Here is an 18907-nt window from a genome sequence, read left to right on the forward strand (position 1 = left end):
ACTTGTTATTAAATGTAATGAACCATTCATTCACTCAAAGGATCTTGCGGAGACTCCTCGAGATGCTTCCGATTTGCCGAAAGACTCCTCGGAGGAGAACAAGGACAAGCTTGTTGAAGACATCACGGATGACCTTGCCTCCATGGTCCTCCAGGACTCCCTCTCTTGTATCACGAACCTCGCAGAAAGCCGCCAGGCCGAAGCCGAGGAGCTGGAGGACAGCGCTCCAACGTCTTCTCCGGAGAAGAAGCCCCACACCCCGCTCCTGGACCTCCTCCTGAGGGAGCACGAGATCCAGCAGAGGAGGGCGGAGCAGCCTCCTCCCGCTGCTCCGGAGACGAGCCCGGAAGTCACTCCCCGGCGGCAGGCGGAGAAGTTCTCAGAGTCGCTCGTCTCCGGTCTCTTCTCCGACGCCATCTCGGAGATCCTCAAGATCAGGAAGCAGAAGCAGAGGACTTCTTCCGATGGACGTCGTCTTGACGTCTCAAGACCTTCTCCGGCGTCTAAGGAGTTCTCCGACACGAGAGACCAAGACGACAGTCTAGACGATGAGATGAACGAGCTGCAGCTCCCGAGTTCCCCTCAGGTGAAAGTTTGTTTATTTATTTTTGTGCCAATACATTGGAAGGTAACTTCCACAAGTTTATGTTCAGAAGTTAGTAGTCGTGATTTATCCTGACGATCAATGTGGTCATTGAAAATTTGATCTGTGTATAGCTTAATTGTTGGATTTTAGCATCATATCCAGTTGCTTGAGTAACTGTTATTCGTCATATCTTATTACCTGGATGTCTAACCTTTATAAATAAATAAATAAGGGTTTTATTCATTGAACACCTTGCAGCCTGGGGGCTGAATTACATGCTCATTACAAATTACAAATTACACATGATAAAATACTTAAGGCTTTAAAATCATACAATGGTTACATTAAAAGGTTGCGTACCGGACTAAGACTAAACTGCAGGTTTTAGCAAGTAACATGGACACACCATTATCATTATCACAGGAGCCTGTTCCCAGACCGAACTCCCCTGTGGAGCTCCACCCCCGCCCGGGGTCGCCAGTTTTCGGGGAGAAGCTGGACGAGTTCCAGGCCCAGCTGGACGACATCCTCAGCACCGACCAGACATGGTTCGAAGAGGACGGCATCTTCGGGCTCGGCAACAGGTGAAATGTTTACAGCTTCACACACATTGATAGTGTTTAGAATTAGTTTTTTTACAGTAAAATGTAACAATGATGTACAAGTACTTGGAATGTGAGATCATACTTTTTAATGTGTTTGATGTATCTCCAGTGTTAAATTGTTTAAGAATTTGATTGAGGTATGTAATGCATCCTGTAGGCTCCAATATACTTTTACAATGACACACACATCTACATATTTTATACTTCCCTGTGTATATTTTTATTTGTTTGTTAAGTCAAGGGACAAAGGACTTCTACCTACTGAAGCACATGGAGGCATAAATGTACACTAAAGGACTTTTTTTCGTTCGTTCATTCATTCATTCATTCATCCATACTTTCATTCATTAAACCATTCATTCATTCACTCACAGAGGTGCACAGAAGGGCCAGGGCGCCTCCAAAAGGCACTCGGTTCCCGGAGAGAGCCCCGAGCCTCAGCAGTCCCCGAGAACGTCGCTCACCAAACTTGACCTTCAGAAGGTCACGGATGACCTCTTCTACGCCATTCCTCACAACAAGGTAGATGATTTAATACTTGATACGTCGATGAACAACAAAAATATCTTACTCTAATCACGAGGTAAAGGGCCATTACAATCGTTTCGTAAGTTTTATGTCCAACGTGAAATTCTAACTAGGAGTTTAGCACTTGTGTATGTCGGGTTTGTGAGGCCAACTCTTGAATATGCCTGTCAGGTCTGCCATCCAGGCCTTACAACGCAACAGACCCGTAAACCTGAGCTAATGTAAGCCAGAGCTTGTAGAACCATCCTAGGTCGGCTATATACTTCCTAACAGTGCTTCCTACAACAGGAAATGTGCACATCCAACACTTTGTAGAACCGTACATGTATCTCATATGTATCTTTTAGAATGCAAGTAAGATTTCTTTCTTTATTTCTTTATTTCTTTATTTGAATTTACCACATGGAAAAACAAGTGGAAGGGAGGACAAAACAGGTGTATCAACACCTTTACAAGTTGTCCTCCCAAGATTACGAGCCGTGTTGTACAGGACACTACAATCTAGCCCTCGGGCTACAAAGGTGTATTTTATTGTGTCTGTATGATGTATGATGATAAACCAGTTTACTTACTTACTTACTTCCTAAAACATTTTACATATCAATGCCGCTAATGCATGTGTTGGTGGTTTTGCCATGTACAACGGTTTTTCTCTAGTTGTTGTATTTAAGTACTGGTTTCTGCTAGTTCATTTTTTAGTGACGCTGAAGAAGAGTGATAGATGTCACTCAAAACGTCTGGAAACGATATCCATATTTTGTCCAGTAGTAGAGTTTGAATTGTAGTTACTGTATTGTTTACCTGTATGTCTAACCTTCATTAACGTACTTACTTACTTACCTACTTACTTACTTACTTACTTCTTTAAGGAGGAGGTGAAAGATCTGGTGAAGTCTTCCGTCCAAGTCTTCTACAACAACAGGGAGTACGGGGACGACCTGGCGCCCATCGCGACCCCGCGCGACCTCCTCAGCAACAACGACACCCCTGGCAAGGACGTTGAGAGCATCAGCAAACGCAGCTACAAGAAGATCATCTTCGACTTGAGCGGGGAGGTCTTTAAGGACATTTACGCGGAAGACAATGTCGAGACGCCACCGGTGTGGATGAAGCCAAAGAAGTCTCAGAGGAAGCACTTCCGTAGGCGGCCACCGGGTGGGTTAGAAGAACTAACCGGCGTCGTCGAACACCGCGTCTTAGTCCTACTCGGGTTACAGCCTTCGAGGAAACTGCAGCACACGACCAAGTTCTTAAAGATGGGCAGGAAGAAGAAGGACCAGGTGGACGAGATCCTTATCGAGGAGCTCGCCACGGAGGAACCGGAGTGGGTGAACTATGATGATGACGAACTGGCGGTGAAACTGCAGCTCAGCGACTCCATCTTTGAGAACTTGTTGAGTGAAACTGTCCAGTTAGTGAGCGATATCTCTTTAAGAAAAGTGGGGTCTCATGCAAATCTCTGAGAAAGGTCTCTCTCTTCCTGTAGGATAAGAACTTTTTGAAGGTACCTATTCTCCAAGCAGATGTTAAGATGAAAGATTGTAATGATTTTTGACGGCTGCGGGATATTGTGAGATTTCAAGTCTTTCGCCCCGCTGAATATATACAGCAACTCTAGATCTTTTCTTTATCGTTTCTCTTACCTTTGCAGAGTTTCGGTGAAACTGTAAATTTGCTCTTTCGGCAACACACACGAGGAACAGAAAAAGGCATGAATGAAAATCTGACAAGAATGCTTTGTCAAGATTTAGCTAGTCGAATCATTTGGGTATCAAATAATGCATTTTAGGTAATATAGCCTGTTTCTATAGATAGGTATCTGATTATGCTGTTTTATAGATGGACGTCCGCATTTCTTGAAGAATGGATTTTCGATTCTTTTAGAACTTTGTTGAATTGTCAATTTGAAAGCAAAGTCACCAGGAAGTTGATATAGGTATATGTATTTTTCCTGTAAATACGAAATGTGCAGAAGTTTGTAAGATAAGTTGTTTGTCAGCCACGTATTACGGGACCAACGATTAGGGATGACATTGTAAATACACCTTGTTTTACTGAACAGTGTTCATATCGTTTGTGGAAATTTGGAAGGTGTTGTTGAAGCACACTAGAGGTTTTATGTGGCTCCCAGATTCAGTTTGTTATCTTTTGGCTTTCTTTTCTATTTATCGTGGATTGGATAATTATTTCACGCTCCTTGTTTGAATCAGTGTGGCGTATTAGAGCGTTCTTATTTCTGTCTACTTCTATTTATATTACTGTTGCGTATTGGAACGTAATGATTTTATGTAATATGTGCAAAGTAACAAACTTAGTTTGCCTGCTAAACAGATGGAATTGTGAAAGCAAAGATTCCCCGTTTATTTCAGTTTTCGGCTGTGTTCTCGTCATTTTTTTGCTGAAGACAATTTCAGAACGTAATCGGTGTAACATACGATACGCAGGGTTGCATAGAAAGTGTATTTTTAAAAGGCAGCTTCATGTAATTGTCTCGTCAGTCTCGATTTTTGCTTTCAGTTTTCGAGTAAGATATTCTGTTTTTACCTATAGTGAAAGGTTTTGGTGTATTTTGGTTGGTCCAATGTTGTAACTGGAAGAATTGCAGTACGTAATTAAGTTATGTTTACGTGAAATGTTTAGATGTACCACGCTCTGTCGTTGGTCGTGCAAGAGAATCATACTTTTTTCGGACGAAGAAAATTTGAGATTTTTGTACAGATTTTATGAAAGTATGGAATACGTTTGTGAACTGGAATAAAATTGTGTACATATTGTTAACTTGTGTATTTCTACTTCAGTGTCGACGTGGTCTTACTTTGATGTGCGTAGTTTTCTCACTGCTACGTTAACTACATTGTATGTAAAGGTTAAAGCGGTCATCCTCAACAGGATTATTTTTTTTAAGTAGCTAGTAGTACAACTGCTACTCCCCAAGCAGAGGAGGGGTTCCGGCTGGTTTTTGACGTGTTTTAGGCGTTTTTGTCGGACTTTCTACTTTGTCATTTCTATTTTGTGTCGCCAACACACACAAAAAAATGACAAAGTAGAAAGCCCGACAAAAACGCCTAAAAACACGTCAAAAACCAGCCGGAACCCCTCCTCTGCTTGGAGAGTACAACTGCGTCTTCGCTACGGCTGGCATTTTCAGCCAAACACACCGGGTCACACCTACTGTTGGATAGGGTTTGTTTTACGGTGTAACGCGTGAAGCTACCTTCCTCATACACGGGACCACTGACTTTACGTCCCCTTCCGAAATGATGTTCATAGCGATGAGGGCCTCGTGTCAATGTGTCGGCAAAGATACAGTTATGTCTTCGGCAGAACTCTGTACTGTGTGGAGATAATTGAATGTGTGTGTCGGCATGTATTGGACTTAGGTATCATAATGGCAGACCCAGAAAGCCATCCCGAAAGTCATCACATTATGTTTGAAAACTGTAATAAACCCCGCCATGTTTAAGTCTAATCCATGACACAAATAAGAAGATTGCAAACCGTGCCTTACAGTAAATAATCTTTACTTTCATGTTTGCAATGATACAGTCTTATCCAGTGTAAAAGTGCACTTGAGACGTCAAACGATGCTACTTCTAGAACTTATCAATGGTGGGTAACACAACGCGTATGGTTTGCTATTCAAATTTCACAAGGTATGATTCAGAAAAACAATATGATTGTGCAAAAACGCTACAGAAAGGCTACATGACTCCTCATAGTTTAAAAGAAAAGACGTATAAAAGGTTGTTACAAAAAGATTTTCATAGCGTGTTCGAATTCGTTTACTTAACATTCTGTTATGTGTCGGCCATTCAACAAAAATGGCTGCCAGATAACACGATCTGCCAATAGACCATCAAAGGAAAGTACTGGGACAGCTTCTAGTACATGTACGTATTTAATAATTGGCTTAGTTGCTCTAGAAGTATGTTAGCTATCTGACAGCTTATACAAAATACGAAGGACATATATGTATGTCAGTGTATGTACAACCAAAGTTGTAGAATTTTTACATTCAAAATAGTAACTTTTTATGACTATATCCTAATTAACCCCACACCGATGATTATAAAATGTACAAAGACAAAAGGTTACGTATCTTTGACTAAAAAACCAACGTTGCCTACAACATAACACTTCCTCCACCATTCACAGACATACATGACATTGATATCGAAATGGGTACAAATTCTATCAATTTGAAATTACATGAAGTGTGAAACTTATTTGTACATAAATTTCGAGTCGTTTGGGATTTTTAAAAAGTGGACGAAATAATCAGGACATAAAAGGCACCGCTAGAAACATCTGTGAATTGCATATTCCACTCTTGTCGCTCATTTCTCACAGCATGGCATACAGAGCGGACATTAGCGCTAAGACTACACCGAAGAGCCCCCTGCCGCCCGCCGTTTGTACTGCACCGTTGGCGATCCCCCAGAATCCATTGCAGCGGTCCTCCCTGCAGCAGAAGCTGCATTCCCGGATGTTGTTGGAGGTCTGGCAGTCCCACTTCTGCCACTGTGCGCATGTGCGGTCCTCGCACCCGCGGCTGTAGAACGTCCACACGTTCCGCTGCATGTCGAATCGGTTCGTCACCTAGCAACAAACAATCAACAACTTTAACGTGCATTACTACGCATAGTATGTCTATTCACTATTTCATTCCACCTAGATGGTTACGTTTTCGCTTTTCTTTATCTTTATCAAAAATTACAACAAGACAATACATAGGTTAGCTTTAGTTGGAAAGAAAGAGAAAACAATGTAAAAGACTCCACAAGCAGAGGCTGTATGGGGACATCGCTGCCCTTTGACAGCCATCTGATTAAACCACTAAGTCAGCTGAATGTAGCAATCTCCCGAGCCAACCTCTGCTTGGAGAGTGGCTGTACACCAGGACCAGTTTACTATATGTATACAAGACGGGGTGCGAAACAGTCTTTCTGGCACTAAAAACGCATTCGTTGCGTGATCTTGAGAGATGCGGCTGGAAAGTACTCAATTAGTCAATACGCCATTGTCCTTGAAGAACATTGGAGTGCACTTTCAATAATTGTAAATGTCCAATTTTGCGTTATATTGAAGCAACGCTCCAACTTTCCACAATAAAGTACCTTATCTGCCCAAGTGCCCTTCCGTGTGAAAACATTAAAAAAAACCTTAAGCTGCCAGTCCCGACTTAACTAGGGATACAGAAATATGTATTGTCCTTGTGTGCTGGACCCGGTTATAACCGGGATAGGGTATTCCCCAGAACAAAACAGCTTTGCGTGCGTGTAGCGCGCGAAGCGAAGTTAGGGGAGTTAGCGCCGCCGGGTGTTTCGCGGGTTTCGTGAGGGAGGTCAGGGGTCAAACATTTTTGATTTTTACTTGGCTAAAAAACCTGGCAGCTTAAGGGTTAAAGTTCTTGTTTCTTTCTAAAAACACAAACGATCGAAAAGTCGCTTACCCAGCAGTACTCCCCCGGGTCGCACTGCGCCTTGCCGGACGTCTGTCTGCTGCGGAACTTGTAACACTCCGGGTCCGTGCTCATGTCGCAGCTGTAGCATTCTCTGTTCTGTCAGGAAACAAACAAACAAACAACAGTAAGTTACAGCCCTCTTCTGAAGTCGCTACCTGGTGTTTTAAAAGACATATTGTTCCTGACAAGTTCGAAAAATTGTTTGCCATGCCAAGCAACATTTTGAAGATCTCCATCCATCCATCCCGTAGCTACATGTATCTACTAATCCTAAAACGGTGAGGATATAATTGGTTTTTCATAATAATCTTCCCTGCTAAGAATCTCATGGTTCTACCACAACTGGCCAAAAATGACTGTAAGTTAAAGAGGTGCAAACATAACAAATCAAATTCTCCCTGCAACTTCTTTGCTTTGTTTCTCCGACTGTTTAGAGACGCTACAAGCAATGATTCTTTACGTAAACGGTTCGAGTAATAGTGAAACTACTGTATTTAGCCAATGTGGGCAGGAACGTGCAAATAAAGATCATCGACCTCTATGTCCACACCAGGAACATTATACTACCATTACGTGGGACTATGTTTGATATATAGTCGTTCTCACCAGGCTGACTTCTGTATTACAGCTGGGTTCGATGAAGGGATCGCAGGGCGCTCTCCGGACCCGCGCATGCGCCTGGACCTGCGCCACGTATCGCTCCCCGCTGCTGGGCTGGTCAGCTGCGGTCCCCTGGGCGGCTGGGGAGAGGGGGGACGTTATTGGCGTGAGAAAGGTTGATTTTGATTTGATTTATTCGACTGCCCAACTAGCCAAAGGCTATTACAAAGGGTTAGCCCTGGTAGCAGTATTCATTACAAACGTTCACAGAGTTCATTACAAACATTCACAAAGCACGCCAAACAGATACATAAAACGCCAAGCTAAAAACATAGAAGAAACAAAATTAACAAAAAAATATCACAAAACTAAAGCGCCTAAATGGTAAAAAAATGCACGAGACTAAATTATATGTAAAATCGTTGACAACGCAAAGCCAAAACTTAGGTTTACATTTACTAGGTTATACAATACATATATCAAATGTTTCAGTCATTATTTACAGAGTATTTGTTGCCGAGTGATGAGAGAAAGGTTAACGCTATAATTCGAGTGGTGCCTAGATTACACATTACACAATACACATCGGTATAAAAAAACGTGTCAATGAAAAGCACATTCTACAATACAGACTAGCAAAGTTATTTTATTCACAACCAAGTATTTACTTACACGAGCCGACGTTTCGATGACTGTCTGTCATCTACATGCGGGCAGTGAAGATGACAGTCATCGAAACGTCGGCCCGGGTAAATACTTGGTTGTGAATAAAAGAACCTTGCTGTAAAGTCTTTCACCACCTTGATGAAATCATTCACGAATCTACAATACAGTTTCTAATACTGAGAAACTGTTACACATCATAATATCTTGCCTACAGCGAATTGTCATATACCTATATGGATGCAACACAATACAGTATTACAACTTGTAGTACTCATAAAAGCTCATATTTATTTTTACATTTTCGCACTTATCATATGATATTGATGCGGATAATTCTTCCAAAAGTGTTCTTGACTTACCGACCACCAGCAGGACCCATGTCAGGGGAAGTATTCTTACAGCCATGGTCGCGGTTTCTGTTGTCAGTCCGGCTCAACTGCCGGAACATAAGAAACATTTGGTAAGTAAACTTTTTTTGCAGCTTATCAAAATATCACTCTGGGTAGGTGATTTTCAGAAAATACATCCATTCAATTTATTAAATCTTCAAACTACTGGGTAGCTCATTTAGCTTGAATAAGCTGGTTATCCAAATGAACCCAGTCTACACGACAGAATCGGTGTAACATAACACGGGTCCGAGTACTTGCTTGCTACATTGCATGTAACGTATAATTTGCAACGCTAATCTTGCGACAGAGTGTTGTGCCATCTCAAAAAGTCTGACAGATGAAGTTCTAAGGGTATTAATGTACACGTATACGTTATACCAATGACGTTATATAGGATATCTAATGTACAGGATTTACAATGTCCTAATGGTTTAACCAAGGAGGTTTAAATCAGCCTCTTTGGTAAGGCATTCATGTCAAACTGTAGCAAACATGTTATTGTTACACCCTGTTGACACACGACATGACAGAATTGCTACAGTCTTTGTTACACAAGTTGTAACTAACTCCACTCTCGACGAAAGGTAATCGGTACATATCAAGTACTGTAACAACACATGTAATTGTTACCCTTCACGACATGGCAAAACTGCTACAAACTCTGTAACGATGATATGTGTTACAATTTGGTATCAGTAGAAGCGAAATATGATCGGCCACTAAATAATGATCAATAATGCAAATTGTAACAGTAGACAAGGGACACACGGCTTAACAAAACAACCGCTTTGTGGTACAGGTTGTTAAAAACAAACCTGCAAGCATGTTTCTCTAACAGTTGTTATCCTATTCAAATTCGATTACAGACAACCAACAGTTTTCAAAAAACCTTCGAACCGTCAAAAAAGGACACATTTAACAATAAACAACAACCGGCCCTCCGAATCCTCCACTGTTCAAAGTGGTCACGGTGGGACTCCCTATTGCAGACTACTTAACTAGGGGGATATTCTTACCACTGGCGTATTCAGTAGTTAAACAAATTCTAGGTAATGTACCCGTATCATGTAACATTTTAAATGTGGCATATTATCCAGCTAAGAGTCCTGCCTGTCTAATCGTATTCGCCTGTGTGCCGCCAAACATTGTTAAATACATGTTATACTACATCATACTTTATAACAAGATTCAACACCTTCCAGGAGAACCATCCCGTCAAGTATAACCACAGAACATTTGGCCATCCAAATAAACCCATTGTGACAGTGGTTGAACAAGAGACAGAATAAGGAGCGCTCTAAACTAGAAGAACAGTACCTGGCCGTAAACTCTATTCTACTCTACTCATATCGTAACATCCACGTCAGATAATAAAAACTGCTCGTCTTACCACAAATATATTCACCTTGCCCCCTCCAGAACAAATCTCGTAAATTTGTGACGGTTGCACACACAGGACTAAGCCGACACGGTGACTACCCCGCAGATTATAGCCTCCGTTGCAGGCTCTCTGGACTCTGGGTCCTTTTTGGCTTATGATAAACTTTTGTTGATGTCTTCTTTTCGTACTGGGTCGTTTGTGCAGCCAGCCCGTAACCATTTGGCCAAAATCATAAAATAATTCCGAGTCATCAGCAAAGGTGTATTATAACTTATATAAGCCCCCCAAAAGGCCCAAAGAGCCTGCTATGGAGGCTACGCATATCGGACCACCCGATGTCGCCCATTGTTCCACAAACCGCCTCGGGCCAAACCGTCGCGCGGGTTTGTCTATCTGTTTGTGAGGAACCGGTCTGACATGTACAAATGTAGGGGGAGGGGGTCAGGGAGGGGACAGATCCAGAGTGGCACGGATGGAACATTAAACTGTCAAGTGAACTTTAAATGGCTATCTACTGTAGTCTGTTAAGACAGAAATGTCCTTTCTTTCCTTGAACTGATGGAACAAGCTTCCTTGTGATTGTTTTCCTTATAGGCCCAACTTAAAACTTTTCAAGTCAAAGGTGGACAAACATTTGTCATCACAACCCAGTTAGTGTAACAAAAAACATCTGAGTGGCTTGAGATCTCAATGAGCCTTGTTTTGTGGTGAATTGAAGTAACTAAAACAAGAAAGAAATAGGATCAATGAGCACCTCAGTCCTCGTATTATGACGAATACATGTATAACGTCAAGTCTTGTTTACATGGTTTCTATCCCATGGCCCTAAATGACATACACGCATTTTGTACAGGTGACTCTGTACACATTGAATTTGATTTCAAGTAAGAAGTGCTTGCCAGATTTACACAGCTATTCCTGGATTTTGTCGAGGAGACAATGAAATGTGTACATTGCGGTTCCTTTTTTATTGCATTTAGAATATATGTTTTAAGTTTTATCCTAGAAAAAGTACACACTTCGACTAGTTTCGCCTTGTGTGTGGCTTTCTCGGTTGTTTAGGGCTCGAATGAGAACAAGTACAAAGAATGTGTCTCATGTAGACCAGGTGCAAAGTGCCCTAGGTGGCTTAACCAAGCACAGTTCAGCAAATAACAAGGTAGTGCAGTCTGCACTGCTTAGGTCTAATCCCCTACATGCTCACTTTACCTATTGAAATCAGCAGTTTGTGATTCATGGTTTAATCCTATATAATGTCCTTGGTTTAATCAAAACGCTTGAGCCTTGATTTCTTGTGAAATAAACAGAAAAAAACATTTGACCAGGGGGTACCTCGAGTCTTCGTATGATGACAAATACCTGTATAATGCGTTTACATGCTTCCTATCCCATGAACTATGTCATGATATTGTACAGGTGACTTTGTACTTTGTACGGATGGAAATACTTTTACAGCAAGATTGTTGTTTCTACCTGCCAAATGACGTGTAAAATTGCAAGTTAGAAATTTCAAATGTCATTTCTAAATGGCAATTTTACACGACTCTTTCTATGTTTTGTCCAGAATAAAGAAATATGTACATTGCTGTTTCCTTTCTTCATTGTATTTTGGTTAATTCTCATCCTAGAAGAACGTGTTCATCAGTAGTATGTGATTTATGGGTGCCGAGTGTCTCCAAGATGGCGTCCTGCTGGGACCCGGACAGGACAACAAGGCGCGGGGAGAACCTGCTAATCCGTCACGCCGTGACCTCAGAGAGGGTAGCAGCCCGCCATGACTCTCTCAGAGATGCGTCAGTTCTGACTATTGTTGTTTAATACAACATTTCCTGTACTAAATTGTGACTAAACTGCACGTAGTCTCGGTCGTCCGTTAATGACGTCACTACAAGCATCTCTAAACGCGCGCCCAAACGTCGCTTTAGTCTTACATGATTGCAACTTAGTGAAGTAAGATGTCAAGGTTGACACAATTAGGGGTATGACGCGACTGGTGCACCAAACGCACAAAGTGAGTAATAACGAAAAAAAGACCATAAAGAATTAAGGACTTGGAAAGAAACTTGATAAGCAAAGTCCCAATTGCTAACGATTGTAACGAAACTTTGGAACCATAAAGCCATGTCTGTGGACAAAATAGGACGTACATGTACGTATTAGGGCATACATTGCAAGGTTTATTTAAAAACGTTGACGTTATGTCGTCCAGCACAAACTGAGGGATGTCGACTGTATTTTTATCTTGCCATTAATGTACTAAAGACTTAGATAGTAAGCTACACATAACCGCTGGCGATTGGCATCGAATTATGTCAACCTTTTCTTCTCAGCTGACTGACAAAATTTAAACTAGGTTTAATTTCAACATAAAGTTGTCAGGGTACAAAGTGCTGACCACATACTTACTTTCCCTCTCCATTCTATCAAACTGAAGCCATCTAGCAACTGGTGCTTACATTTACCTCAAAGTCGGTGACTAACGAACATCTGACTGATGTCACGAAGTTTCCTAAAAACTAGTTTCTGGACATTCCACCGATCCGACCTTGGTCTGTTGTCAACCTGACACGCACAGAACGGAATGACCTAAGATCATCATGACGAACTTTGTGGTTTGACACTACCGTATATCATATTTGTGTCACTTCAACCCAATAGTTGTGAATTTCTTGGGGATATACAGTAACACACAAGTGTTTTGCCTCTTTAACCACCTGTTAACCATAGCAAAACGTCCGTTTTAGAAACGCGTGGGTCAGCGGAATTTATCAGTACGTCACCCTCCCAGCAGGAGTCAGCCTCGCGGCGATGTTTTGTTTACAGACTTTGGTTCACTATGACTAACCTCTATAAAGTTACCAGGCTCCGAGGATCGCTGGAGAAATACATGTAGTAGGATTTGGCCAAAAGTAGAGTGAATAGTATGCTCATGAAGGGAGTCGGCTACTGTCCCTCTCTCCGTGACTGTCTCCCTTAGCATACTATTCACTCAATTTGGCCAATTTCTGCTACATTCCCAGCGATCCGCGGAGCCTGGTAGAGGCTACGGTATGGCGGGATGTTTGGGATACTTTCTGCAGTGGTAAATATCCTGTGATTCACAACGGCGCTCTTGTTTCATGACTAGTTGTAAATTAGGGGGGTCGGTTACGTCTGCTTCTGTGCATATCTTACTATCAAGTCTGGTAGCAAAGACAGGGATCCAGGGTCGAAGTGTTATGAAAGAATTATCTTGATAGCGCTATGAATAGATTCATTAACTGAGCCAAATAGCTTGATAATTAATCAGTTCACGATAAAGATTCACGATCGCCAGACCCAATCATTTTAGAAGATACATGAGCAGGACTTTTCTCTGGGCGAATGATCTTGTTCTATCAAAATCGGAGACAGGCTAAAATGTCTCAATACACTTGATAAATTTGGCTCTATTTGGAAACTTTCAATAAATGAAAATAAGACTAAAGTAATGTTATTCCCAAGGGTCGAGACATAATGAAATAATTATCTTGACTGAACCATGAATAGTTCATCGCGTTTGGAGGTTAGGTTGAAAGCTGCACTGTGTTGACAGAATTCATCTAGAACCAGGATGTGAAATTAATGTGATTTCGAGCACAAGCAGAAAAGGGACTTACCAAAATTTCCAGCTGTGCTATTGTGGTTTCGAATTGCTCGATAATTACTCTGTTCTTAATCCTATGTCTGAATCGGATTAAAGATCATCAAGTAGACCAATGCTACACCCCGTGAAACACTGAATTTTAGACAGTTTGGAGCTTATAAAAATCCTGGCTTATGTTTCTAACAAAATCTCAGGCCGTCAATGAAACCATGTTGGGCTTTTTTTTCCTACAATGTCCTGCATTGTTGTAAGTCTGCCCTGAAGCGCTTCATTTGCTAAACTTGCTCATTATTACAGAGTAACGACTGTAGAATATTTGCCAGAGAAGCTTGGCCACCATATGGTTTCATTGACACGCGCGGGGGAAATATACCTATAACCGTGGGCTATTGACTCTTACTCACCGGCCAATTATTCCTTATTTTTGCCGAATTCTACGATCCATACACCCGTAAGAAGGCCCAATGGAGACTGGTGCTTTTGTGAGAGCCAAAACTGCAGTCAATGTTTCTGGTCCAAAAGCGGAAAATATCCTCCCGATGTACAAACAACACACGGAGCGTGAAGAGCCGCTCGGTATGTGCTGGGATCAGGTTTCCCACAGTTACAACACTGGTGGACACAATGACGCCGAAAACAGACTTAAAATATTCAAGACCACGATCTAGTTTAACCAAGACTGCTGTACCTATAAAGACGTAAGTTAGACCACTTGCTCCACCTATTGGAGCCGTATAAGGTTTCATATTTGCGTGTTTGGGGATAAACAACTCCTTGTGCTGACAAAGCTTCAATGGGCTAGTAATTACAAGTTGTGAGCCATTTTCTCACGTTTGTTTAAGTAGCCAAGAAACCGCTAGTACCACACTGAGCTATTGGAGTTCATGACGATAATTCTGCTTGAGCTGAAACGATTTTCAGCTTTGTTGTTGTCTTCCCGTTTGGGTTAATTGTCCAGGTGCCACACCTGAGTCGTAAACACCTGAAGACAGTAACATCCTTACAAGAACTGCCCTAGCTGCGGTCTACTCGCATTCCAGGTGTCCTAAAATCGCCTCGTATATAAAAACAACCACCAGAACAATACAAACGTGTACCTACCTTGTCCTGGATGTTTGTAAGGTTTGAAGAAAGCTGGTCTGTTAGCAGTGACGGTACGAACTGTCACCCTCCCTCACTGGCACAAACAGGGCTTCCTGATTTGAATAACAAACGGTGTAGCCCGACCGGTTCCGCCCCAGGCCAGCCCAGACAGTTGTTTGCGCAGATTCTCAGATGGGACGTCCCAACAAATACAGGTAAATGGACAGGTATAGATCACGTAATAGTAAGGGCTAAAATATCTTGGATTTGTAAAGCAAATTTGGACAGAATATGAGGGGACGGAGTCAAGCCTCACTTGTAGAAAACAGGTGGATCAAACTCTGATTGAGACTCTCTCCTGCGCACACCCCTCCATTGTTATTTTTTGGAACAGTCCGGTCAGCGACAACATCCCGGCAGTCACGGCACGGTGCAGGTAAGGCACGCAGGTGAGGGCGGGGGAACACACCTGGTCACCTTGGCGGTACGCTTATTTGTCTTCACACTTTTCGCGAATAAACAACACGTTTTCAAAGAAAATGCATCCATAACACACATCAGTCGAGGCGAAGGTTAAAAACATCAAAATAACACACCCGGACGCACAGGTATCTGACACAGGTGAGTTCCGTTGTTCCGTCGCCCTCCCGGTGTCTGTCCCAGGTAGACGTGACCTCTGACCCGTGACGCACCTGCACGGCTGGACGGTTCGATGAGGTAATCCCATCCCCTCCCGTCGTGCCTTGCGCATCGTGGCGACCTGGAAAGGGACTCCATGTTGTTATTCTGTCCTTCAAACCTATAACCTTGATTCGATACTGATGAAAATCGATGCAAAATATTCTAAAAAACTATAACTCTATGTGTTCAAAAGAGTTAAAGCTGAGTTATCTGTGTTTATATACTTTGTAACGATGTTGAGGCGACGAATGTCAGACATCTGAAGAAAAGATGGCCTCAGGGCATCAACAACAATGAAACAGGAGACAAGGCGGATCTTATCAGTATAAACACCCGGACGACAGCCGGCGGGATTAGTGGACGGGCATCAAAACATGATGAGCTTTATTAGATGACATGCATTTTGTAGACTCCTTATCATATGTCAGTGGGATGGAAAGGGAAGTACTGGATGTTGCTCAACTTAGCGCTCCTAGCGGCCGGCCCGACGGTTACCGCGTCTTGGAGCACGGGGGAGGAGGTCATCAACCCCAGCCAGCGAGAGATTGTGTAAAATTTGTGTAAGCACTGGCTACTACTCAAGTATGGGAGCTACATTTGTAAGGGACCCGATATCAATTGCTCGATTATAATTATTTCCATTGTCACAAGCGTATGAAGTATATTCAGGTAAAAACGCACTTTAAAGGAAGTACAAATATTATGCATCGATCTATCTAATCATATGTAGTGTCATTATACCATGTGGACTTATGTTTAAGATCTTTTTAAGACCATCCTCATAGTTATTCACCTATTTGCACACTATAAGGATCATATCATGTAAATATAGTTGGATTTACCTGTGTACAAGTGGTGTGTATGGGATCAGATGTACTAAATTATTTTCAAACGCAGAGGCAAACTCGTGGATAGCTTTGTACATTTCTCAGTGTATTGTTGACAAACAATGTGGAAATAGGAATAGGTGAAATTTCAAGGGGGGAGGGGCTAAGGTTAAATGCATTTAGGGCCTTCGAATACGCTGTCTAAAGCCTGATTCGATTCGTTGTTCTTTATTCCCTAAAGCTACAACCGTTTTACCCTTATCTACAGACAAAAGAACCTGCATGTTAATGATCCATTAGTCAGTTACCTGTTTTGTATTGTCTCGACATAGGAATTTTTCACTTTGACAAAAGAAGATATCAAAATAGCCTTACCTATCGAGCAGAGTGCGCGTAACAGCCAGACACGACCGGACCATGAGCATGACTTGGCAACTTTTAGCTCACTTTACCGCTCCTTTCGTAACACCTGGCACTTTCGTAACACCACGCAATTGCACCTTGCACTGTGGTGACACATTAAGCATGAAAAGACTCCAAACATTTTGAGCCTACAAGGAAAAGACGACAAATGAATGAATCACGAATGTCTGGGAAAATCTGTAAGTAGACGAGGTTATTGTTTCAGGGTCAGAGCATGAACCAGTAAAGTTGAAAGGCCTCTTCTCGCCGTGTCCTTTTCCTGACCCCCAGTCCGTTCGCCGTGAGCGCCACGCTGATTGGCTGGTTCGTAACCTTCTCGGCCGAAAGGCAAACTCACCTTGGGAAGCTGGGTTGCCATGGTGACCGGATATGAAGTCATTGATATGACTCGTTGCCTGAATTTGCCACGAAGCGTCGACTATACTAGACCTCTCTATTAGCTTCACTCAGGAAACTCGAAAAATACTGTAACGCCAGACAGGTGGATACTGACATGGATTGGACTATGATTTTTGGACACTGGACATGATATAAAGTAACTGGAACGACTATGAGCAGGATGCACTACTTACTTGCGATAATACTCATCAACAAGAGTGTGCGCAGTAACGGCAAGACAAGACAGGTGTCCATAAAGACAGGATTCCTAGCGCTTGAATCAATGAGAAAATAATAAAGTGGCCAGGTAGTCCTCATACACGATTGTTAATCGTAAACGTGTATGTGTGTGTACGTGTGTAGTGTGTGGGGGCGCGCGTATGTGTGTGTGTGTGTGTCATCATGAAAAGTTCAGCTCATCTGGATTTCTATTAAGCATGTCGTACTTTACAGTGTTCAAAATATCTAAAGCTGGGTTACTCGTGTTTATGTGATTTGTAACGATTTTGAGGCGACGAATGTCAAACATCCGGAGAGAAGATGCACATGGCCCCAGGGCATCAATAACGAGATGGATCTTATCCGAACAAACACCCGTTGTCAAGCCAAATGTCTGATTTGCCAAATACGTACGTAAGAGGTCGGCTAGGCACCTGGGCACGACACTTTTTTTTGAAGGGGGGGGGGGATTCCCGTATACGTCAGAGGAGTACTCCAAGTGTGCAAAACTTTCGTTAAACGTGTTAATTTTCAAGCATAAGTCTAACCCTAACCCTAACTCCAACTATAGTGTCCCAAACCCTTTCTCTAATCCTAGCCGTAATCTTAACCCTAATCCTACCTGTAAATCTTGGCCTGCCTCCATCGAATACCAGGCACTAACCACACAGGTGCAGTACCCGACCTCACACGTATTTGGCAGGTCAAGGATTTGGCGTCACACCGGACGACACGGAAATTTCACCCTCCTCAGCAGGCCCGACTCGCTCTGTACGTTACCCCCCGCATCGGCCCTGCTATTCCGAACCGGTTTTCTGGCTTCTGGTCACGTCACCACCAAAACAGCTTTCAGCCTATCAGAGGCTTTGTACAAGCCCATCTTGTGCAAAACAACAAAGGTCGATGGGAAACTATCAGCCAATTAGATTGTGTCTTACGTCGCTACTTTGGGTTCAGAAGAAAATAACGACAGTCTGTGCCAAATAAGGCTAGCTCATTAATTTTCTATGAACAACTGTTAGCAACATCGCCAGAAGCCAGAATACCGGCTTGGAATATCAGTCCCGATGCGGGAGGTAACGTACTGAGCGAGCACGGGCCTACTGAGGAGGGTGGGAAATCTGAACATTATGGACTTTATCAGATGTAATGGACTCCTTACCACATGACAGTTGGTTTGAAAGGAAAGCGATGAATGTTACTCAAATTAGCGCTCCTAGCGGCCGACCCGACGGTTACCACGTCTTGGGGGAGGGGGTCATTAACCCCAGCCAGCGAAAAATTGTGTAACACAAGCTACTACTCAAGTATGGGAGCTAAATCTGTAAGGGACCCACTCGCAAAATAAAGATAACATCAAATGTGTACAATTATTTTCAAAAAGCGGGAAGATAGGTAAAAGAGATTTGAATATTTACATCAGCTTGTCTGCCTGGCATTCCACTTTGT

General features: G+C 42.5%; 2 protein-coding genes across 2 annotated transcripts; one reads left to right on the forward strand and one right to left on the reverse strand.

Moving 5' to 3' along the window:
• Positions 1 to 31: 31 nt before the first annotated feature.
• LOC136441672 (centrosome-associated protein 350-like) lies at positions 32 to 3782 on the forward strand. The gene is made up of 4 exons (XM_066438107.1): positions 32 to 586; positions 1010 to 1170; positions 1566 to 1713; positions 2589 to 3782. Exons 1-4 carry the CDS (start codon positions 143 to 145, stop codon positions 3180 to 3182), a joined length of 1347 nt encoding a protein of 448 aa, XP_066294204.1. The 5' UTR covers positions 32 to 142; the 3' UTR covers positions 3183 to 3782.
• Positions 3783 to 5223: 1441 nt separating this feature from the next.
• LOC136441688 (uncharacterized) lies at positions 5224 to 15145 on the reverse strand. The gene is made up of 5 exons (XM_066438125.1): positions 14949 to 15145; positions 8809 to 8885; positions 7790 to 7923; positions 7172 to 7279; positions 5224 to 6318 (listed from the first exon to the last, which is right to left on the reverse strand). The coding sequence occupies exons 2-5, from the start codon at positions 8852 to 8854 to the stop codon at positions 6064 to 6066; spliced, it is 543 nt and encodes a 180-aa protein (XP_066294222.1). The 5' UTR covers positions 8855 to 8885; positions 14949 to 15145; the 3' UTR covers positions 5224 to 6063.
• Between the last annotated feature and the right edge of the window lie 3762 nt (positions 15146 to 18907).

The sequence above is a fragment of the Branchiostoma lanceolatum genome, chromosome 9, assembly GCF_035083965.1.
Source record: "Branchiostoma lanceolatum isolate klBraLanc5 chromosome 9, klBraLanc5.hap2, whole genome shotgun sequence".
Classification (NCBI taxonomy): domain Eukaryota; kingdom Metazoa; phylum Chordata; class Leptocardii; order Amphioxiformes; family Branchiostomatidae; genus Branchiostoma; species Branchiostoma lanceolatum.

Bases quoted from the DNA above. Each gene is read 5' to 3' on its own strand.
- LOC136441688 (XM_066438125.1), bottom strand. From the start codon at position 8,854: ATGGCTGTAAGAATACTTCCCCTGACATGGGTCCTGCTGGTGGTCG. The intron at 7,924-8,808 runs GTAAGTCAAGAA...CCCTCTCCCCAG, and splicing joins ATGGGTCCTGCTGGTGGTCG to CCGCCCAGGGGACCGCAGCT. The intron at 6,319-7,171 runs GTAAGCGACTTT...GTTTGTTGCTAG, and splicing joins ACCCGGGGGAGTACTGCTGG to GTGACGAACCGATTCGACAT.
- LOC136441672 (XM_066438107.1), top strand. From the start codon at position 143: ATGGTCCTCCAGGACTCCCTCTCTTGTATCACGAACCTCGCAGAAAGC. The intron at 587-1,009 runs GTGAAAGTTTGT...TCATTATCACAG, and splicing joins AGCTCCCGAGTTCCCCTCAG to GAGCCTGTTCCCAGACCGAA. The intron at 1,171-1,565 runs GTGAAATGTTTA...ATTCACTCACAG, and splicing joins ATCTTCGGGCTCGGCAACAG to AGGTGCACAGAAGGGCCAGG.